The sequence below is a fragment of the Pristiophorus japonicus genome, chromosome 11, assembly GCF_044704955.1.
Source record: "Pristiophorus japonicus isolate sPriJap1 chromosome 11, sPriJap1.hap1, whole genome shotgun sequence".
NCBI classification, from domain to species: domain Eukaryota; kingdom Metazoa; phylum Chordata; class Chondrichthyes; family Pristiophoridae; genus Pristiophorus; species Pristiophorus japonicus.
This window is the reverse complement of record NC_091987.1, coordinates 43,472,172-43,496,786: the sequence shown is the minus strand read 5'-3', so window position 1 is coordinate 43,496,786 and position 24,615 is coordinate 43,472,172. Positions and strand designations below refer to the sequence as shown.

The 24,615-nt window shown below is 43.2% G+C and overlaps 1 protein-coding gene across 1 annotated transcript in view; it reads left to right on the top strand.

The window, feature by feature from the left end:
- pola1 (polymerase (DNA directed), alpha 1) overlaps positions 1-22,469 on the top strand; it is a 355,602-nt gene extending 333,133 nt beyond the window's left edge. The window contains exon 37 of the mRNA XM_070893369.1: positions 21,494-22,469. Within this exon, the coding sequence (XP_070749470.1) occupies positions 21,494-21,648 (155 nt within the window). The 3' untranslated portion in view covers positions 21,649-22,469. The remainder of the gene's footprint in view (positions 1-21,493) is intronic.
- Positions 22,470-24,615: the final 2,146 nt, after the last annotated feature.

The window sequence follows — 24,615 nt, the reverse complement described above, 5'->3', positions numbered from 1 at the left end:
GTACTCAGTGTTCAGCTGCATTTTGGTAGAGAAGTTATTAACTGACATCTGTTTACAGTAGATGGAAGAACAATTTTAGAAAGTTCAAGCTGCTTTGCAAAATATGCACTCAACTTTTCGCATTTTCTTTATCCTGCTAACTCAATAGGAATATTACTTGACTAGTGATTGAAGTGTTCATTACATTACCTGCAGTGATATTTCTGCTTCGTGCAAGGTAATTAAGATTACCAGGATGAGACAGCTATGCCATAAATCCAGAGTAACTGCTGCACAGTTTAATAACTATACGCAGGCTGCAGTTTTGAGGTTCAGTGACTGGAATATACCATGTGGTAGAATATACTTTTCTATTGACTTGGTAGCTCTAGCTAAAAATCTTTTCATGGGCAGCAACACTGGAATCACTTCGCTGGGACAGTGGCTTACTGATGTGCTTACAATTTTATATGATTGTAATATTTGCTGATGAACAAGTGGAAGATTATAGCTTACAGGCCAAATAAAAAGTGTTTTGATTTTCTTTCTTTAAAAAAAAATTGATCTGAAAGTTCCAGTAATATCATAACATGAGCCAGAATACACAATTACTGTTGCCTCTTGAGCCAATGTATCCATGCTGTTGGCTTCAATACCACCACCTACAGGATATTAATGGTTTAACTCCTTTACTGAACCCCAACAGGAATGTACAGCAGAGGTGGCCCATTGTGTCTCTGCTGTTTCTAGAATTGGAGCTATCTTCTAATCTTATTTCCCTGCCGTTTCCACTTTAATACTCTTCCTTTTCAAAGAATTCATCCAATCTCCTGTTGAATTATGTTGTAGTTTTTGCTTCAATAACCATGTGTAGTAAAGCATTGCATGTCCTCATAAACCTCTGTCTTGGGGAAAAAAAAACTTCTAACTTCCTTTTTGTTCCTTTAGTCCTCAATTTGTGCCCCCTTGATACCAATTCAAGAACCAGTGCAAACAATCTTTCATTCTTTACCCTCTCAAAACCTTTCATAATTTAAAAAAAAATACTATTAAATTCCCCCTTTAACTTCTCTGTCCTAACAAACAAGCTCAATTTGTGTGCTTTATTAATAACTAACCTCTCATTACTGAACCTACCTGTAGTTCTAATGTGCTTCCCATAATGGGGTGCCGAGAATATAGAAATTTAAAGCGCAGAAGGAGGCCATTTCGGCCCATCGTGTCCGCGCCGGCCGACAAAGAACTGCACGGCCCTTGGTCAGCAGCCCTAAAGGTTACATATAAACCTATGAACAATGACGGAAAGGCAAAGAGCACCCAGCCCAACCAGTCCACCTCACACAACTGCGACACCCCTTTATACTGAAAACATTCTACACTCCATCCCAACCGGAGCCATGTGATCTCCTGGGAGAGGCAAAAACCAGATAAAAACCCAGGCCAATTTAGGGAGAAAAAATCTGGGAAAATTCCTCTCCGACCCATCCAAGCGATCGACACTAGTCCAGGAGATCACCCTGGCCGTATTCTATTCCCTGCAGTATTTACCATTATATCTGCGCCGTCCAGTCTAATCCCAATTGCCAGCTCTAGGTCCGTAACCCATCCAACCATCTCTTAAAAGTGGTGAGGGTTTCTACATCCGCCACTCTTCCAGGCAGCGAGTTCCAGATCCCCACAACCCTCTGCGTAAAGAAGCCCCCCCTCAAATCCCCTCTAAACCTTCCACCAACCACCTTAAAACTATGCCCCCTCGTAATACACCCCTCCACCAATGGAAATAGACCCTTACTATCCACTATGTCCAGGTCCCTCAATATTTTGTACACCTCGATGAGGTCTCCTCTCAACTTCCTCTGTTTTAATGAGAACAAACCCAGCTTATCCAATCTGTCCTCATAACTAAGATTCTCCATTCCAGGCAGCATCCTAGTTAATCTCCTCTGCATCCTCTCTAATGCAATCATGTCCTTCCTATAATACGGCGACCAGAACTGTACGCAATACTCCAGCTGTGGCCTAACCAAAGTATTATACAATTTAAGCATAACCTTCCTGCTCTTGTATTCTATGCCTCGGCCAATAAAGGCAAGCATTCCGTATGCCTTCTTAACCACCTTATCCATCTGGCCTGCTACTTTCAAGGATCTGTGGTCAAGCACTCCAAGGTCCCTTTGTTCATCTACACTACTAAGTGGCCTACCCTTTCCTTATTAGCCCTCCCAAAGTGCATCACCTCACACATCTCTGAATTAAATTCCATTTGCCACTGCTCTGCCCACTTGACCAGTAGATTGATGTCCTCCTGTAGCCCATGACTTTCCTCTCCATTATCAACCACACAGCCAATTTTAGTGTTGTCTGCAAACTTCTTAATCATACTCCCTATATTCAAATCTAAATCGTTGATATATACCACAAAAAGCAAGGGACCCAGTACAGACCCCTGCGGAACTCCACTGGAAACATCCTTCCAGTCACAAAAACATCCCATGGGCTTTAACCTTCATGACCAGTCTACCATGTGGGAATTCTCTACCACAGAAAGTTGTTGAGGCCAGTCCGTTAGATATATTCAAAAGGGAGTTAGATGTGGCCCTTACGGCTAAAGGGATCAAGGGGTATGGAGAGAAAGCAGGAAAGCTGAAGTTTTATGATCAGCCATGATCATATTGCATGGTGGTGCAGGCTCAAAGGGCCAAATGGCCTACTCCTGCACCTATTTTCTATGTTTCTATCAAAAGCCTTGCTAAAGTCCATATATACTACATCGTACGCACTACCTTCATCGACCCCCTTGGTGACCTCCTCAAAAAATTCAATCAGGTTAGTCAAACACGATCTTCCTTTAACAAATCCGTGCTGACTGTCCCTAATTAATCCTTGCCTTTCCAAAAGCAGATTTATCCTGTCTTTCAGGATATTTTCCAATAATTTTCCCACCACTGAGGTTAGGCTGACAAACCTGTAATTACTCGGCCTATCCCTTTTTCCCTTCTGAAACAAGGGTACTACATTAGCAGTCCTCCAATCCTCCGGTACCATGCCCAGATCCAAAGAGGACTGGAAAATGATGGTCAAGGCCTCTGCTATTTTTTCCTTTACTTCGCTCAACAGCCTGGGCTGCATTTCATCTGGGCCTGGGGACTTATCTACTTTCAAAACTGCTAAACCCCTTAATACTTCCTCTCTCACTATATTTATTTCATCCAGAATATCACACTCCTCCTCGATAGCAGTATCTGCATTACCCCTTTCCTTTGTGAAAATAAATGCAAAGTATTCGTTAAGAACGCTACCAACATCTTCCGCCTCCACACAAAGATTACCCTCACTCATGGTCTCTAATAGGCCCTACACTTTCTTTAATTACCCTCTTACTCTTAATAAATTTTAGAACATCTTGGGGTTTTCCTTAATTTTACTGGCCAAGAATTTCTCGTACTCTCTCTTAGCATTCCTAGTGTCCTTTTTAATTTTGCCTCTTAACATTCTATATTCCTCTAAAGATTCTAAAGTATTTAGCCGTTGGTATATGACATAAGCATCCCTTATTTTTCTTAATCCTCCCCTGTAAGTCCCTAGACATCCAGGGGGCTCCAGAATTATTTTTTCCCAGCCTTTTTCTTTAAGGACACATGTTTGGCCTGAGCCTTCCGGATCTCCTCCTTGAATGCCTCCCACTGTTCCGACACTGATTTACCCACAAGTAGCTATTTCAAGTCCTCTGTGGCCAAATCACTCCTTAACTTAGCAAAATTAACTTTCCCCCAATTCGGAACTTTTATTCCGGGCCTATTCTTGTCCTTATCCATAACCAACTTGAATCTGACTGAATTATGGTCACTGGCACCCAAGTGCTCCCCCACTAATACCCCTTCCATCTGCCCAGCTTCATTCCCCAAAACTAAATCCAAGACCGCCCCCTCGTGTTAGGCTTGCTACACACTGACTTTAAAAATTCTCTTGAATGCATTTCAAGAATTCCGCACCCTCTATACCCTTCACATTAAATTTGTCCCAATCAATATTTGGATAATTAAAATCCCCTACTATTACTTACCCTATGGTTTTTAGACTTTGCAGCAATTTGCCTACATATTTGCTCCTCTATCTCCCTCCCACTGTTTGGGGTCTATAATACACGCCCAGCAGTGTGATCACCCCTTTTTTATTTTTCAATTCGACCGTTATGGCCTCATTTGATGATCCCTCTAACATATCATCCCTCCTCTCTGCTGTAATAGTTTCTTTAATCAGTATCGCAACATGCGCCCCCCACCCCCTTTTTTTTACCCCCCTCTCTATCTGTCTAAAAATCCTGTAGCCAGGAATATTGATCTGCCAAACCTGCCCCTCTTTCAGCCATGTTTCTGTAATGGCTATAATGTCATAGCCAAGTGTCTACCTGTGCTCTTAGCTCATCCATCTTATTCACTATACTTCTTGCATTAAATTATATACCATTCAGCACAGGAAGACCTCCTTGCTTACTACATACTAAGCCGTTTCCTCTGTCTTACAGATTTGCTTTTTAGATTCTTGCTATCCAATTTCTGCTTTACTTCCTTCTCTTTTGAATTCGTTCTCAGGTTCCCATCCCCCTGCCAAGCTAGTTTAAACTCTCCCCAACAGCACTAGCAAAACTCCCCATGAGGATATTGGTCCCAGCGCTGTTCAGGTGCAACCCGTCCGGTTTGTACAGGTCTCATCTCCCCCAGAAGCGGTCCCAATGCCTCAAGAATTTAAAAGCCTCCCTTCTAAACCAACTTTCCAGCCACGTGTTCATCCTCTCTATCCTTCTATTCTTATACTCATTAGCATGTGGCACTGGTAGTAACCCGGAGATTACTACTCTTGAAGTCCTACCCTTTAATTTTCTTCCTAGCTCCCTGAATTCTTCCTGTAGGATCTCATCCCTCATTTTACCTACATCATTAGTCCCGATATGGACCACAACCTCTAGCTGTTTACCCTCTCCCCCACCCCCCCCCCCCCCCCCGCCAGGATTCCCTGTGTCTGCGCTGTGACATCCTTGACCCTGGCACCAGGGAGGCACAAAGCCATTCGGGAGTTACGTCTACGGCCGCAGAAACACCTGTCTGTTCTCCTACCTATAGAATCCCCTATCACTAGGGCTCTTTTGTTCTTTGTCCCTCCCCACCCGCTGTGCAGCTGAGCCACCCGTGGTGCCTTGGAATTGGCTCTGGCTGCACTCCCCAGAGGCATCATCATCCTTACCGATACTCAGAAGTGAATATCGGTTTGAAAGCGGGATGGACTCGCGGGGGACTCCTGCGCTACCTGCCTCGCACACTTACTACGTCTGGTGTCACCCATTTCCCCTCTACCTGCACGCCTTTCAGCTGCAGGGTGACCACCACCTGAAACGTGCTGTCCGCGTAGCTCTCGGCCTCGCGGATGCATCGTATTGAATCCACCCGCTGCTCCAGCTCCAAAATGCGGAGCTCGAGCAGTTGAAGCTGGAGACACCTCCTGCACACATGGTTGTCTAGGTTGCGCGAAGCATCCAGGACTTCGCACAGCCGCAGGATGTGCACTCCACGGGACTGAGCTGCACTGCCATCCCTCGAGTTAGCCTTATCTAGTTTAAAGTCTACTTAAAAAGAAATAGAGAAAAGAGAGCTACTCACCAACTCGCCTCACCGATCTCTGTGGCCTCCTGAATCCACCGACCTCTGTGGCCTCTCTGCCTCTGAACTCCCGACCTACTTAAAAAGAAATAGAGAAAAGAGAGCTACTCACCGACCTCCGAGGCCTCCGAACTCCCGGCCTTCGAACTCCCGACTTGTCGACCTCACAGGGCCTACCGACTCACCGACCTCAATCCATGCCTTTGTTATCACCCAACTTTCTTCCTGCAATCTCTTGCATTCTGCTTCACAGTTTGTGTCTATGTCCAAATTATTTATATAATGGAATCCAAAAGATTGTCCATTCCCACACCATCTTTAGCATCACAGCGAAGGAGTTCCTGCTTTGCCACATTACTAACGATGGTATATAAACAGGATCAACTATCAGTCAACATTTGCTGACCCAAAAGTTGTCAATAACTTTTATTTATATAGTGCCTTTAAAATAGTAAAACGTCCCAAGGTGCTTCACAGCAGTGTTACAAGACAAAATTTGACACCAAGCCACAAAAGAAGAAATTAAGGCAGATGACCAAAAGTTTGGTTGAAGAGGTAGGTTTTAAAGAGCGTCTTAAAGGAGGAAAGAGATCTGGAGAGGTTTATGGAGGGAGTTCCAGAGCTTAGGGCCCAAACAGCTGAAGACACAGCCACCAATGGTTGAGCAATTGTAATGAGGGATGTTCAAGAGGGCAGAATTTGAGGAGTGCAGACCTCTTGTGGGGTTGTAAGGCTGAAAAAGATTACAGCGATAGGAGGGGCAAAGCCTTGGAGTGATTTGTAAACAACGATGAGAATTTTGAAATCGAGGCATTGTTTAACCAGGTGCCAATGTAGGTCAGAAAGCACAGGGGTGATGGGTGATCGTGACTTGTTGCGAGTTAGGACACGGGCTGCTGAGTTTTGAATGACCTCAAGTTTACGTAGTGTAGAATGTGGGAGGCCAGCCAGGATTGAGTTTGAGTAGTCAAGTCTAGAGATAATAAAGGCATGGATGAGGGTTTCAGCAGCAGGAAAAGCTGAGCCAGGGACGGGAGGCAACAACATGTTCAAGTACTTTGGACAGGAAATGGAGGTTGGAGATGGGGCGACAGTTAGCAAGCAAAGTGGGGTCAAGAGTTGATTTTTTGAGGAGAGGGGTGGTGATAGCAGATTTGAAAGAGAGGGGGAATAGTACCTGAGGAGAGAGAACCATTAACAATGTAGGCTAACATGGGAGCCCAAAAAGGAAATTGGGTGCTCAGCAATTTAGTGAAATATGGTCAAGGGAACAGGAAGTCGGTCTAATGGACAAGATGAAACACGAGAAAAATGTGAGTTTAAGGCTAGGTCAGGTGAGAGCCTCAGATGAAGTTTGGTCCTGTGGGCTAGATGGAGGAAGGGAACTCACAGAGGCAACTGATCGGATGGTCTCAATCTTTGAGACAAAAGTCCATGAGCTCCTCAGACTTGTTGGAGGTGAGTGTGGTGGAGACAGGAGACAGTTAGCAGTAGAGAATAGTAACCGGGGGTTATTTTTGCAATCCCGAATGATCCTGGAATTGTGAGCAGTTTTTGTAGACGAGTAGGAACCGATACTGTTTTGTGTGTTTGAGCCAGATCTGGCGGTGAATGGCTAAACCAGTTGTCCGCCATATCCGTTCAAGTCTGCGCCCCTTGGACTTGAGGGAGTTAAGATGAGGGCCATAGCAGAGGGAACAGCCAGCATGGGTGAGAGTAATCTTTTTAATAGGGACTAGGGCATCGAAGGTGGTGGGGAGGGTGTGGTTGAGCAGATCGGTGGCTGCAGAAATGTCATTGTTAAAAGAGGTTGGACAGTTTTGAGTTGATAAGTGCAGTATTAAGAGAGTCTGGAGAGAGTTTTTTCCAGGGGCAGATGCAGAGGGAAGTAGTTTTGGATTGTGGAAGGGGATCGAGAGCGATACAAAGAAATGGTTAGAGATGGCTTTATTTTTAATTGACACGGTTGGAATAGCAATACACGAGAGATTGCAAGGTCAAAGGGGTGGCTGTGAATATGGGTTGAGGAATTTACATGGAGGAAGGGAGGACAGGAGGGTAATGAACTCGGAGGAGAGCAAGCATGATGAATTAAGATGGAGGTTGAAGTCACCGAGGATGAGAATTCACTCGGTGCATAGGCTGAGGGAGGAAAGCAGTGAGGATATATCTGTGATAAAGTTTTTATTATGCTTGGGTGGGCGGTAGAGAATTAGAATTTTAACTGAGAGGTGAGGGGGTGAAATAAGGCGAGATGTTCAAAAGATGAGAAAGTGCCGGAGGAATCGAGGTGGACAGACCAAGGTATGATTTGGTGATGAGAGCTAAACCGCCACCAAGGCGGTCTGGGCGGGGCAAATGGTGGAAGGTATAGCCGGGAAGGGAGGCTTCGATTAAAGGTAGTGTGTCATTATCCCTCAACCAAATTTCTGTTAGTGCCATGATTTCAATGCAGTCATCCACGATAAGGTCATGGCTGGCAAGGGCCTTACTTGCAAGTGAATGGACATTCTGAAAGGAGAGGATCCGTGATGGCTGATCTACTGCCAGCATACACGGGGTCATTGCTTGGAGGGTTGAGTTGAATGGGGAGGAGATTTGTATGGTGGGTGAGAGAGTAGGATGGGACAGTTGGGGTTGCTGCTTGTGAGGAGACAGTGACGAGTGCCACGGTGGGCCCTTCGGAGAATGCCAAGAGAGGCACAGAGGGAAGCTGTAGGCTTGTCTAAAAGGGAGTCAAGTCTGGGATGGTGACACGAGAGTAGAAAGGTTGTAGAGTAATGAAGTGTTGGCCTAGGGATTTTGGAGGACAGAGTATACGAGAGAGGATAGATGAGAGGTGGCATATTGACATTAAATACTGACAAGGGGGGGAAAGAGAGAAAAAGTGGGAGAAGGAAATGTAAAAATAAGTCTCTGGCTCGGATCTGAAGTTAAAAGTTAAACACCGAACACCTGATAGTTTGAGACACAAAATGTACCTTAGTGTGAACATGGCATTCAGCAGTTCAGGTCCCAAAGGCCAATGTTGAGCAGAGTTGGGGATAAATAAAAAGGTAATCATACCTGAAATTGTTACTCAGTTGATTGTCCCTCGGGGAGATAATAATGTTAAACATATTTCTATTGCTTCTAAAATTAACATAACTGTTTTGTGCGCGTGCATTGTGATATCATGACGTCATCATGCAAATGGATCCCAACAAACTCAGACTGGGTTTTGCCAGTGCCTGTATGAATCAGTTCTTGAACTCCAAAGCAACTTCAAAAACGGTTCACTTTTGCTAGCGTGTGACTGTGCTACAAGAGTGTTCCAGTATAAGCCTACATCTATCGAATTCTCCGAAGGACCCACCATGGCACTCGTCGCTGTCTCCTCACAAGCAGCAACCCCAACTGCCCCATCCTACACTCTCACCCACCATATAAATCTCCTCCCTGTTCAATTCATCCCTCCAAGCAATGACCCTGTGTATCCTGGCAGTAGATTAGCCATCACAGATCCTCTCCTTTCAGAATGTCCATTCACTTGCAAAACGGGCCATCCCACACTGCGATCTATGGATAGTAGGCGCATACGTGCGCACTAGGTCCGTGCAGCAGAGCTTGGTCTCCAGTCGTCTTGGTTAACCCTAGCTCTGTCAAGCCCATTTGGTGGCTGGTGTGCAACGGCCACCCCACGTTAAAAGAATCCACGCACAGGCATCTTCCACCCTTCAGCATGGAGTTTGGGACCTAGACTGTCAGGTCCCTCATTGAAACACCTGTGAACTCATGCCTTTTTGGTGTGGTAGCAAGTCATCCTTGATAGGAGGGGACTGCCTAATACTAATACTAATACATCTATCGAGTATGGATTTTCCTTGAAGAGTGGTTGACATTGCTCAACTTATTTATATTCAGCAGAAATCAGTCAAAAGAAAGAAAGACATATTTATATAATGCCTTTCATGATCTCTGGACGTTCCAAGACGCTGTCCAGCCAATGAAGTAATTTTTTTGAACTATAGTCACTGTTGTAAAGTAAGAAAAAGTGGCAGCCAATTTGCGCACAGCAAGGTCCCACAGACAGCAATGTGATGATGACCAGATAATCTGTCTTTTAGTGATGTTGGTTAAGGGATAAATATTGACCCAGTACATTGGGGAGAACTCTCCTTTTCTTCAAATAGTGCAGTGGGACCTTTTACATCCACCTGAGGGGGCAGATGGGGCTTCGGTCTAACATCTCATCTGAAAGTCCAAGCATAGAACGCTATAGATCAGAGGGCAATCCATCGAATCAAATAATTTTACAACACAGAAGGAAGCCCAGCTTGTCTGCCAGTTCTTTGCTGGAACAATCCAAAACGAATCCCATCGCCCTGCTTTCTACCCGTAGCTCTATATCTTTCTCTGCTTCAGATATTTTCCAATTGTAATGGTCTCTGCCTCAACCACTCGCTGCCAAAGTATTCCATGCTCTAAACACCCCTAAAAGACATTTCTTCCTTTGTCAACAACAGCAACTTGCATTTATATAGCGTCTTTAGCATAATAAAAACATTCCAAGGTGCATCAAAGGAGCGTTATCAAACAAAATTTGATACTGAGCCACATAAGGAGATATTAGAACAGGTAACCAAAAGCTTGGTCAAAGAGTTAGGTTTTAAGGAGCAACTTAAAGGAGGAGAAAGAAGCAACGGTTTAGAGAGGGAATTCCAGAGCTTACGGCCTAGGCAATTGATGGCAGGCCTGCCAATATTAGACTGATAAAAGGGGCCAGAATTAGAGGAGCTCAGAGATCTCGAAGGGTTGTCGGGCTGAATGAGATCGGGAGGGGTGAGGGATTTGAAAATCAGGATTAGAGTTTTAAAATTGAGGCACTGCTGGAGTTATTGTAATTCAACGACCACAGGAGTGATGGATGAATGGGGCTTGGTGTGAGTTAGAATACAGGCAGCAGAGTTTTGGATGAGCTCAAGTTTACAGACTGGCTGGGAGAGCATTGGAATAATAGTCTGGTGGTAACAGAGGCATGATTGTGAGTTTTAGCAGCAGATAAACTGAGGCGGGGTAGAGACGAGCGATATTACGGAGGTGAAAGTTGTTATAATGCATTTTCCCCCCTTCTCTCTGAAGGAATGATAAAAGTGAGAACATGTCATTTTTTTTTTTCTTTCCCTAGCTTTAGAGCACTGTTAATTGTAGCTCTTGATTCCTGTCCAGGCAGAGATAGTGAAAACAGCACAGACTGGACCCATGTATTCTTTGTAGTTTGGTATCTCACTGGACAGTGCATTTTATGTCTGGGGCGGGGTGTGAGGAAAGAGGAGATAAGCAATGTCTCTGGGTTTGAGATAATGGCCCTGAATTTGTGGCGCGTGCACGGTACACACGCATCCTAGGGCCCCGCAAGTTCCAGCTTTAGGCACGCACTGCGCATGCGCTAAACCCGGAACTTGCGATCTGTCAAGAATTCTCTTTGATTCATTGGATCGCACTCTGATCTATAGCATTCTATGTTTAGACTTTCGGATGAGATGTTAGACCGAGGCCCCATCTGCCCTCTCGGGTGGACGTAAAAGATCCCAGGGCACAAATTGAAGAAGAGCAGGGGAGTTTTGCCCATGCTGTAAAGCCTGCTTTTATCAGCTTAAGACTTTTAAAGGACGGAAAGATGCATTTTTTTCAATAATGTAAACATTTAAAAACCTGTGAAATTAGGTACGTTTAATTTTAGACCCTTTAAAATATGTACATTTATTTATCAAAACCGTGACTTTTTGTTTTAAATAATTAATTAAATACCATTTTGATTAATTTTAAATGTGATGTTTTTTAAAATATATTTTAAGTGTTTGTATATTTTTGGGGGGTATACCCATTCATACTTATGGTGATTCCGTATATACAGAACTCACCACAAGCATAAATGGGATACCCGTACTTTGGTTGAGCTGGCCCACATGATCCCAGGGTCGCGTGCAAAACGCCTACGTCCCTGGAATACGTGGGCGCCTTCGCGTATAGGCCCAGGACCCCAAGCCTCCGAACCTCCAGGACCACTGGGTAAGTTCATAGATGTTTTTCAGGTCGGAGGCATCCGTCCGTGGGATGCCTTCGACTGCAGTTTCTGCACCAACATGTTTGATGGTGGAAGCTCAAAACTTGTTGATCTTCAATTGCAGACTTTGATTGTAATTCGATACCTGAACCAGGCAGGTCTGCAGTACTGCTGGGCACTGTTAATAATTGACCAGCCAATCTGCTTTATTAATGCCACTGGAAGGCTCACTTCACAGAAAGGAGATGGCTTGATTCAAGGGTGAAACTAGCTTGTCCTGAGTGTGAGATTACATTCCCTCAAGTTTATTTTATCCAAGATTAAATATTATTAAAATGTGCTAATGGTTTAGGACTTCATAAATTATTCCATTGATCTAATTCTACCAACACGACCTGGTTCCCAATTAAGTTGAACTGAAACCAACGGTGTATTCCATTAATGGTCACAGCGAGGATTGGTAGCATGCTTGCCAAGTGAACCCTTCACTGCTGTGTGGTTTGATAGTTGAGCGGAGTAACTATTTGTACTAAGTCTCCCTTCTGCGCAAGCATCTCCCGACGAATGCGCAATTCCCACTAACCCTTTTCTGTGCATGCGTCCAATGCCACGTTGCCTCTGATCCATCCAGCAGTAGCCCCCGAGGCCCGAGCAGCCGAACTCATCTGCCGAGCCTCCCATTGTGCCGAGCTCCCCACAACGTCGGGGAGAGTGAGACGCAGGAGGGGGGGGAGGAGAGAGGAGGGGAGAAGGGGAGAGTTGGCGGAGTGGGGAGGGGAGGAGAGAGAGCGAGCTTGGGGGGTGGGGGGGAGAGAGAGAGAGAGCCTGGGGGTGGGGGGGCGGGGAAGAGATCATGTTCTTCCAACCCCCCCGGTGCGTGCAAGCTCAGTGCGTGTGTTACAAGGGACATCGTTTGGGTGGATGAAATCCAGAAGTCATAACACTGTCACCTTTCACTTCATACCCAATAACCCTGTTAACAATCTGCACACAATGCCCCATCTATGGGGTGGGGGGAGGGGGAGAGTTGGTAAGGTCTTGCATTTAGGTAAGAGACTTCGGCTGTGGGAGGCAGCACATGTGCTGGGGTAAGGGTCTTCAGCTAGCGGAGGCAGCACTTGCGCTAGTATGAGGAACTTCGGCTGGAACTTGGTGGCTTTTGGCGAGATCCATCCTCTGGCTTCTGAAGTCAAATTTGAAAGTCACTCAGAACTTGGGCTGTGCGGTTCCAGTTACGCATTCCAGAGGAACTTCAGGATGTGGCTTGTCCTCCAAGGGGAACAATCAGCAATAAGTTATGAGAAAATGGAGAGCCAGTCAGAGAAACGGCTACCTTTCAGTTAGTACAAATAGACGCAGCCATATTTGAGTTGTCTTACAGTTCTGTTGGACCCAGCCAACTTCCTCCTTGTTCTGATATCATTTAGTTTAGTCTTGCTTTGTTCCATATCTCCTCTGATGCCTGAGTTTCTAACCTAAATAAATAAAAAATCTAAAAGTTACAAGTGAGGAATACTGGTTTAGAAATTTTAGATGCCGAGTAACCTCAAACAGACTACTTACAAGTCTGTGGTTAGAGAGAACTCTGTCATGACCAATATATTTTATCAAATTAATTATTTGGTGCAGTACTTAAGATTAGTTAGATTTAATTTTTTTCTTGCTCGTAATTTTTAATGCTATGATTTTTGTAATGTGTATTGCCAGAAGACAGGAGAGTTGTAGCCTTTGCCAGTTTCTAAAGTAACTTGAAAATTGCTATGTAAATCAACTTGATTGTGCAACAGTTACCAATGTTACGTGAGGGGCATGATTTGGATTATTGTTTATGACTTTGGGGATTTTTCAGTTTTATTTTTAAAGTGAATTATTAACAGTAGAATGTCCAGAAGTCCCCTCTTAATTGTACAAATCCTACTTTCTATTGATTTAGACAATTTAGGATATTTAGTAAATCCAGATGTTGGCATTTTGAAATGTTTTAATTAAGATTTCCCTTCCCCCCCCCCCCTCCCCCCCCCCCCCCCATCCCCAGCCCCGGCTTAACCTACACTAACATTTCTCCTGTCAGCTGCGGTTTCGAAGCTATTTCTGGTGTGAGATCCTAGCACAATGATGTATACAGGAAAGGGAGTATATATTTGTAAAAGACACCAAGATCTTTTCAATGCTCCAATATTAATGGTGTGTAATGTATTATCTATTGGATTAAAATAATCTTACTAGGAAAAACAAGAAGTGCTGCGAGTAATCAGCAATACTGTTCTCTGTCGGTGACCAAATGTTCCCTTACCCAACTAGCCTGGTGGGAAAAGTCAATATCCCATCAAAAGGGCAAGTAAAAGGGGTCGCGGTATTGATTAAAGAAACTATTACAGCGGTGAGGAGGGATGATATGTTAGAGGGATCATCAAATGAGGCCATGTGGGTCGAATTGAAAAATAAAAAAGGGGCGATCACACTGCTGGGCATGTATTATAGACCCCCAAACAGTGGGAGGGAGATAGAGGAGCAAATAATATGTAGGCAAATTTCTGTGAAGTCCAAAAATCATAGGGTAGTAGGAGGGGATTTTAACTATCCTAATATTGATTGGGAAAAATTTAGTGTGAAATACAGAGGGTGTGGAATTCTTAAAATGCATTCAAGAGAACTTTTTTAGTCAGTATGTAACAAGCCCAACACGAGAGGGGGCGGTTTTGGATTTTGTTTTGGGGAATGAAGCTGGGCAGGTGGAAAGTTATTGGTGGGAGAGCACTTGGGTGCCAGTGACCATAATTTAGTCAGATTCAAGTTAGTTATGGATAAGGACAAGGATAGATCCAGAATAAAAGTCCAAAATTGGGGAAAAACTAACTTTGCTAAGTTGAGGAGTGATTTGGCCACAGTGGACTGGAAACAGCTACTTGTAGGTAAATCAGTGTCGGAACAGTGGGAGGCATTCAAGGAGGAGATCCGGCGGGCTCAGGCCAAACATGTGCCCTTAAAGCAAAAAGGGTGGGAATAACAATTCTAGAGCCCCCTGGATGTCTAGAGGAATATAGAAAGTTAAGAGGCAAAATTAAAAAGGACATTAGGAATGCTAAGAGAGGGCATGAAAAATTCTTGGCTAGTAAAATTAAGGAAAACCCAAATGTTCTATAACTATATTAAGAGCAAGGGTATAATTAAAGAAAGGATAGGGCCTATTAGAGACCATGAGGGTAACCTTTGTGTGGAGGCGGAAGATGTTGGTATGGTTTACAAAGGAAAGGAGCAATGCAGATAATGATATTGAGGAGGAGTGTGAAATTCTGGATGAAATAAACATAGTGAGAGAGGAGGTAATATCGGGTTTAGCAGCTTTGAAAGTAGTTAAGTCCCCAGTCCTGGATGAAATATATCCCAGGCTGTTGGGCGAAGTAAGAGAGGAAATAGCAGTGGCCTTGACCATCATTTTCCAGTCCTCTTTGGATTTGGGCATGGTGCTGGAGGACTGCTAATGTGGTACCTTTGTTTAAGAAGGGAGAAAGGGATGGGCCGAGTAATTACAGGCCGGTCAGCCTAACCTCAGAGGTGGGAAAATTATTGGGAAAAAGTCCTGAAAGAGAGGATAAATCTTCATTTAGAAAGGCAAGGATTAATTCGGGACAGTCAGCATTGCTTTTGTTAAGGGAAGCTCGTGTTTGACTAACCTGATTGAATTTTTTGAGGAGGTAACCAGGAGGGTCGATGAGGGTAGTACGTACGATATAGTGATATGGACTTTAGCAAAGCTTTTGATAAGGTCCCACATGATAGACTGGTCATGAAGGTTAAAGCCCATGGGATACAGGGCAAAGTGGCAAGTTGGATCCAAAATTGGCTTCGAGATAGGAAGCAAAGTGTACTGGTTGATGGATGTTTTTGTGATGGGAAGGATGTTTCCAGTGGGGTTCCGCAGGGCTCAGACTGAAAAGTACAAATTTTAATGTTAAATGTTTGTGCTGTGGAATTCCAATTACAGTACGCCCACAATATAAAACAGAAAAGTGACAGGCCTGTATATTCAACATCTGCTCTTGTAACACCACAAAACACTATGCAAGTCCCTCTAAACTGCAAATTTCAATTCTGCAAACCATGATATACAACAGACTTATATCAACTTTGGCATTAATGGAACATCTTGTGCCCACTATGTTTTACAAATTTATACACATACCTGGTTCTATTGCAGTATAGACCCTTAGATTGGTAACTCTAGTGAATCTGATAAGAAATTATATTAATACTTATGTTCTTCAAAATGGAAACCTTAAATTAATGATTTCGATTTGAATATAGGGAGTATGATTACACTAAATTGGCTGTGGTTGATAATGAAGAGGGCTGCAGGAGGATATAAATCTACTGGTCAGGTGGGCAGAGCAGTAGCAAATGGAATTTAATTCAGAGAAGTGTGAGGTAATGCACTTTTTGAGAGATAATAAGGAAAGGGTATACACATTAAGCAGTAGGCCACTTAAAAGTGTAGATGAACAAAGGGATCTTGGAGTGCTTGTCCACAGATCGCTGAAAGTAGCACGCCAGATGGATAAGGTGGTTAAGAAGGCATACGGAATGCTTGCCTTTATTGGCCGAGGCATAGAATATAAGAGCAGGGAAGTTATGCTTAAATTGTATAATACTCTGGTTAGGCCACTGCTAGAGTACTACGTGCAGTTCTGGTCGCCGTATTATAGGAAGGACGTGGTTAGACTAGAGAGGGTGCAGAGTAGATTTACTAGGATGCTGCCTGGAATGGAAAATCGTAGCTCTGAGGACAGATTGGATAGGCTAGGTTTTTCTCATTCGAACAGAGGAGGCTGAGAGGAGACCTCATTGAGGGGCCTGGATATAATGGATAGCAGGAGCTTATTTCCCTTAGTGGAGAGGTCAATTATGAGGGGGCATAGTTTTAAGGTGGAAGGTTCAGAGGGGATTTGAGGGGAGGCATCTTCACGCAGAGTGTTGTGGGGGTCTGGTACTCACTGCCCGGAAGGATGCAGGAACTCTCACCACAATTAAAAGGTGCTTGGATGGGCATTTGAAGTGCCGTAACCTGCTGGGTTACGGGCCTAGAGCTGGGATTAGACTGGTAACCTCGTGTTGGCTGACGCAGGTACGATGGTAAGTACTGCAGGGAATCTAATACAGCCAGGGTGATCTAGTTTCAATCGCTTGGATAGGTTGGAGAGGAATTTTCCCAGATTTTTTTCCCCCCAATTGGCCTGTGTTTTTATCTGGTTTTTGCCTCTCTCAGGAGATCATATGGCTCCGGTTGGGGTGGAGTATAGAATGTTTCGGTGCAACGGATGTTGCAGTTGTGTGGGGCGGACTGGGTGCTCTTTACCATTCCGCCATTGTTCACTGTTCATAGGTTTATATTTAACCTTCAGGGCTGTTGACCGAGGACCATGTGGCTCTTCGTTGGCCAGCACGGACATGATGGGCCAAAATGGCCTCCTTTTGCGCTGTAGGTTTCTATGCCAACATGTTGCGGAGCTCATTCAACCCGGTTTCATTTTCTATTTTCTCAAATGATTTCTGCTCTGTCTACAGTTTTAAATTAACTTTATTCTCTTGCAGAGATTTGTTGAGTCCATTCGTACGGTTTCCATTTTGAAGAACATAAGTATTAATATAATTTCTTATCAGATTCACTGGAGATACAAATCTAAGAGTCTGTACTGCAATAGAACCTGTAAAACATAGCGGGCACAAGATGTTCCATTAATGCCAAAGTTGATCTAAGTCTGTCATATATCATGGTTTGCAGAATTGAAATTGTACTTTTGCAGTTTAGAAGGACTTGCATAGTAGAAATCTTTTGTGGTGTTACAAGAGCGGATGTTGAATATACAGGCCTGTCACTTTTCTGTTTTATATTGTGGGTGTACTGTAATTGGATTTCCACAGCACAAACATTTAACATTAAAATTTGTACTTTTCATATTCTGACAAAAAATATATGCAAGCATTTTAAATGCCAAGTTGACTCATCTTTACAAGTATAAATTCAGAAATATATCTGAAATATAGTTTAACCATTTCAGTTCAGCATAAATAGGAACAGGGAAAAACCACTAGACTCAAACCAGTCTGCCCTTTTTTCATAAATCAACACCATTTTAGCTGCCTTTACACCATATCACTCAATCCCTTCTTTGTCCAGAACCTTTTCCAATTGTCCACTTTATCCATTTATACTGTCTACTTCTCTGGCCATTTCTGGTCATGTATTATGCAACTCTATTATCATTTGATGAATAAAAATCACCTGCCTTCTCCTCTTCTAACTTCCTACTTATTAACTTTAGTTTGCTGGCAATATTGGCAAGACCGAAGCCATTGCCTTCGGTCCCCGCCACAAACTCCGTTCCCTAGCCACCGACTCCATCCCTTTCCCTGGCAACTGTCTGAGCCTGAACCAGACTGTTTGCAACCTTGGTGTCATATTTGAACCCGAAATGAGCTTCCAACTTCATATCTGTGCTATCACTAAGACCATCTATTTCCATCTCCGTAACATCGCCGACTCTGCTCCTGCCTCAGCTCATCTGCTGTGGAAACCCTCATCCATGGCTTTTTTAGCTCTAGACTTGACTCTTTCAACGCATTCCTGGCTGGCCTCCATTGTCCTACCCTCCTTACATTCAGGTCATCCAAACTCTGTTGCCCGTGCCCTAACTCACACCAAGTCTTGCTCAACCATCACGCCTGTGCTTACTGACCTACATTGGCTCCCGGTTAAGCAATGCCTCAATTTTAAAAATTCACATCCTTTTTTTCAAATCACTACAGGGCCTTGTCCCTCCCTATCTCTTTAATCTCCTCCAGCCCTACAACACTGAGATATCTGCACTCCTCCAATTCTGGCCTCTTGAGAATCCCCGATTTTAATCGCTCTACCATTGGTGCCTGTGCCTTCAGTTGCCAAGGCCCTAAGCTCTTTCCTCCTTCAATACATTCCTTAAAACCTACATCTGCCCTAATAGATACTTATGTGGCCCGGCATCAAATTTGTTTCATAACACTCCTGTGAAGTGCATTGGAATGTTTTACTACATTAAAGGCGCTATATAAATACACGTTGTTATTTGTTGGATCAATTTTCTCAATTCCCTTCATAATAAAATAACCATGGGTTTCCAAAAGAAAAAAAATCCTTTATTCATGCTCAATTTAAATCTTTTGCTCTACTAAGATTCCTGATACCTGAAAACACCCTTATTGCTCAGCGCGGTATCTTATCAAGGCGAATAATCTCCTTGCTTTGGTTAGATGACCAGAAATGTATGCAGTGCTCCACATGGATCTGTCCCACACCTTGTGCAAATTTATAGTTTAGATATAATGGCCCATAATTTGTGGTCAGCGGTGAAGCAAAGACATTCACCGCTGGCCTCAAAGTTAGTTTTTCAAGGATCTTGTGATCTCCGTGGCGAGATGGTAAGATTTTCTGATGTTCAGTTGAATCAGTCTAAGTTAATGGGGAATCCCTAACGCGAGCTGCTGTGACTTCAAGTAGCTGTGTAAGCAGCCAATTACAATGCAGAATTCTCACAGACTAGGAACCAGAAAATGAAAGAATTCCTTTTATTCTCATTTTTAAATATTAAAGAGAGCAAAACAAAGGGCTCAATTTTCCCCGAAGCATTTTTTTGAGTGTACTTGAAGAGTTACGCCCAATTTTTTGGGGGGCCTAAGTGCGCCAAAAAAAAATTCAAAGTTTCCCCGTTGGATTTCTTCATTTTGGCATAGCGTAACCCGACCTTTTGTTCAAAAAGATCAGGCTGCCACGGTAACCAGGAACACAATGCGAGCTGAGGCTGAAAAGTGAAGCATACAGCTAGCTCCCAACACATTAAAAGAATTGTTGCTCCTGGTCTACAGGGCTGTCGTAATACCCGCCCTTCTGTATGGCTCAGAGACATGGACCATGTACAGTAGACACCTCAAGTCGCTGGAAAAATACCACCAACAATGTCTCCGCAAGATCCTACAAATCTCCTGGGAGGACAGACACACCAACATCAGCGTCCTCGGCCAGGCCAACATCCCCAGCATTGAAGCACTGACCACACTTGATCAGCTCCGCTGGGCAGGCCACATTGTTCGCATGCCTGACACAAGACTCCCAAAGCAAGCGCTCTACTCGGAACTCCTTCACAGCAAACAAGCCAAAGGTGGGCAGAGGAAACGTTACAAGGACACCCTCAAAGCCTCCCTGATAAAGTGCAACATCCCCACTGACACCTGACCAAAGACCGGCCTAAGTGGAGGAAGTGCATCCGGGAGGACGTTGAGCACCTCGGGTCTCATCGCCGAGAGCATGCAGAAACCAAGCGCAGGCAGTGGAAAGAGCATGCACAAACTTCCCACCCCTTCCCTCAACGGCTATCTGTCCCACCTGTGACAGAGTCTGTGGTTCTCGTGTTGGACTATTCAGCCACCTAAGAACTCATTTTAAGAGTGGAAGCAAGTCTTCCTCGATTCCGAGGGACTGCCTATGATGATGAAAAGAATTGAAAAACACATAGCAGCAACTTACCTCCAACCCTGCCCGAAGGGCTTACAGGTCCGGTCCCCATTCTCTGTCCCCATTCTCTGTCCCCGGTCTCTGTCCCCGGTCTCTGTCCCCGGTCTCTGTCCCCGGTCTCTGTCCCCAGTCTCTGTCCCGTGTCCCTCTCTCTCTCTCTCTGTATCGGGGATCAGACAGCCTTCGGGTGGGGTTGGAGGTAAGTTGCTGCTGTGCATTTTTCAATTCTTTTAGTATGTCCGGGCATCTGCTGCACCGTTTTCCTTACCTGTGCTGATTTCCTTAACTCTCCGCAAGGTTTTTCTGGAGAGGTCACATACACTGGCCTCAGCTGGCCAAACTTCCCTAAATGGTCAGAATTGGTGTAGGTAGCTGGTTACACCTCCTTTGGCTGAAAAAAAAACTGACCTAAAAAAATTGTAACTAACTGAGTTACACTGGTGCAAAATAATTGGGGAAACTGTGGTTTTTCAACTTAGACCAAAAAGAGCAGCCTGCTCCAAAAAAAACGCCGCAAATCACTGGGGAAAATTGAGCCCAATGATTGGGGCTCTTGCATAAAGAAAAAGTAAACCTGAAATAAAGATGATCATCAAACTTTTTTTAAGTTTAAAAAAATATGTAGCTTCTTAAAAACTGTCGTTTTTATTAACATGGATAAATTTTACACTCCAGAAAAATAATATTAATTTTTCAGGGCCATAAAGTTTGATTAGCAGTCAATAACGCTGTTAAAACCCCAGTTACACCTAATCCAAAATGGTTTAACTTTTAATGGTGTATTTAACCGCGATATTACTGCGGAAAAGCCAGAGTTTTCGTCACTTTCACTGATTGCTGGCTGTGGGAGCGGGCGGGGGCCCAGTGCAGCCAGCGATTGGCTGACCGCAACTTTCGGATTTCCACGTTAGGATGCACATGCGTTAAATGCTGAAGTTGCGGTCAGTTTCAATGGGCTGATAACAACGAACGCTGCTCGATCACTGTTATTAACCACCGCAAATCCCAGGCCATAGTTTTCAGACATCTTCTTTTATTTTGCTTCTTGCCTCCATGTGCTTCAATGGATTGGACCGGCATTTTTTTTCTGTCTGGTGGTAGGTAACAAACTATTGTGGAGTTTTTGTTTAAAAGTAGATGGACACTGAGAAATCTTCAACAAATATGGAATGAAAAGCTTTTGAGTTGTAACTGTTCTATCAAGCTTGAAATCTGAAAAGCAGCTACTCTATTGAAATTTATTGCTGGATATAATTTCTTTTTTTTTTCCAGAATTCCTGAAGAAAGGCTTTGGTGCTAAACATCCGGATTGCTCTTATGTGTTTAAGAGCCTAAAGGGAGTCGCAGACAACGCACTGGCTTCCAGCAGCTACTCTGAGGTGAACCTCAGCAAACTCTTCCAGGCATTCATTACAATCAATAAATGAAGGAGACCCTGACGCCTCACTTTTTTTTGAGGCTAGATGGACTATTGTGTGGATGTCAGAACGATAACAAAAATGTTACATTTAATGCTTTTTGGGATTTGTGAGGCTGTCTGTCGGGAGATCGCTCTTTAAATGTGATACTTGATGTGTGTCGTCTTGGAATTTGACCCAGGCTACTTGATGGAGGAAGTTAGAAGAACAAAGATATTAGAAAAGGGCTCAACAGTGTCATTACATGGACTCGTTAATGTTTGTGTTGTCATCCTTAGTCTACTTTTCTATCAAAAGACCAATTAAACCTATAAAGAGATGAAAGCAGTTTATTAAAAACTGGCTGGGGAGGGAGTGTTCAGATTGATGAGTTTTTTTTAAGGAGTGATCTATGGAGCCAGAGGACTAGGCAATAAGAATGGTTGGGATCACTGTGGAGTACACTTACTGGAGAGTGGAACAACAGGTCTCATTTACCAAGATCGGAACAATCTATTGAAGTGAGTGAAGTACTTTGGATTGGAAAACGAACAGGCAAACACAGCCGTTTTTTAAATAGGCAGCTGACAATGAAGCAAGTACAGCAATATCTGGGAAAGTTACTTCAACCTTCATTACTTTGTTCAAGATTTCTATACAGACTTCTTCCTATCTTTTTAGAAACAGATGATATCCATAATTTTTTATATAAGAAAGCTTTTTACACATACAATGTTTTGAATAAGATCAACTCTGCATTCTTTCTGAAACTGTGATACGTGTTTAATGCCTAAATAAATTACCAGTGTCTCTTGTTTAAAAAAATATTCCAATAAAATCTATTGAAAGTTTTTCCGATTGCAAATCTATGTCTTTCCTACATTCATAAATGGCAGCAACATTGTTGGTTCTTGCTCTTGGCTACACAAATTATTTTGCCTGAAAGATGAACAACTAACATAATGGGCCTGAATTCGCACTTCCTATGGACGCGTAGGTGGTGCGCACGCACCCGTGAGGTCTCCGCAAGTTCCAGGTTTAGGCATGGGAAGCGTATGCGCCAAAACCCGGGATTTGTGATCTGTCAAGAAATCTCCTGACAGATTCACCGCATCCGAAACTAAAGGGCCTCCACGGGCGGAGAGTTGGGCTATTTGCCCAACTCATGCCCAGTGAATGTCCTTCAGATTCTTATGACTGAAAAAGACAGGTGTAAGGCCTGCTTTCATCAGCATGACCTGCTTTCATCAGCATAAGACTTTAAAAGTACAGAAAAATACATTTAAAAAAAAATAATAATTTAAACATTTAAAAAATGTTTAAAAAATTAAATTAAATTTATTTTAAATTAATTAAATTACGTTTTTATTTGAAATATGTGATTTTTTTTTTGTTTATTTCAATGTTTCTGTGTTTTGGGGGTATTCCCATTCATACTTATTGTGGTTCCGTATATACGGGACTCCAATATTAATTTGGGATCCCCCTCCTCTGAGGTTGGACCGGCCCACATGATCCCAGTGATGCGTACAAAACCCATACCCTCCTGGGATAGGTGGGCCCCTACACAGGCTATCGCGTAGAGGCCCAGGACTGCAAGCCTCAGGACCACCAGGTACTTTCGTTGAAATTTTTACAGTCAGAGGCACCCAACGAAAAGCCTCCAACCACAATTTCTGGGCCATTGTATAATTTTTCACAATTTTCCTATCGAGTGCAACAAAGGAAAAGCTTTATTTACACACAGGATGGTTAGAATCTGGAATTCTCTGCCACACCATTGCTGAAGCAAAGTCCATAAACTCTTTTAAAGGGAATTGGATAGTTGCTTGAAAAAAAGAGAAATATTAAAAAGATATGGGGAGCAAGCGGGGGCGTGAGACTCGACTAAGCGCGTGGGGGGAAAAAACAGCCACACAGACTAGTACCGCAGGGCTTATTTCTGTGCCGTAACATATGCCTCTATAGGTAAGCTGCTGGCCAATTTGAGATGGTTGGGATAGCCTTAAAATATACATGTATATATCTCAAATATTCAAGAAGTAATAGTCATTGTAATTCTGTTGGTTTTCTGTCTGGATTTAAGTGACTCACGGTATAACATGCAAAGGTACCAATTTCACAAATGCATGTTACCAGCAGGGCGTCTCGCCCACATGTGCAAAATCAATCCAAATATATTTGAAATTTGCATACTGGTAGAATTAACACACAATGAACATAGGCTTGAAAGTCAGAAGTTGGAGTCAATAATATTGCAGTAGAAGACCTCACTACAGAATAAAATTAAACATTATCTGTAAACTTGTTTTATTAAATAGATAAAGAAAAATCATGGAAGATTTTTAAGCAGCTGCAGTAGTGTACCCTTTGAGTCCATTTAGTCATAATGGATTGTTGACTGCCGAGCATGTTACAAATCAATAGATTATTAAAGTTTTGATTTTTATTAACAATATAAAGTATGACAACATTTGAAATTAAAATCTACTTCAAAGGTTGGATGTTAACTTTTTAAAAAAAAAGAAATATTGCAACATCAAAAGGAATTATGGAGCGTCATTGAGAGTTTGCGGTCTAAAAGAGCACGCAGCATATATTCTATAGAACAGCTTGTCATGTTGACTAAACATTTATTTTACTGTAGACTTTGAAATATATTGGAAGCAACAAGCTTTCCATTAGTAACCTAATTAGATGTTTATTGCAGATCAGTACTGGATGTGGTAATCTTGTTCAGATATTACTTTTCAGTTACCTGGTTCAGAGTTTTATAATTTTGAAAAAACAATTGCGTTAATTCAATCTGAATTTGTCCTGCAGTTCCCACAATTGGAATTAGAATTAATACAATTATTTTCTCGAAGAACATAAGAAATAGGAGCAGCAGTAGGCTATTTGGCCCCTCGAGCCTGCCCGCCATTTAATAAGATCATGGCTGATCTGATCATGGACTCAGCTCCACTTCCCTGCCCGCTCCCCATAACTCGTTATTCC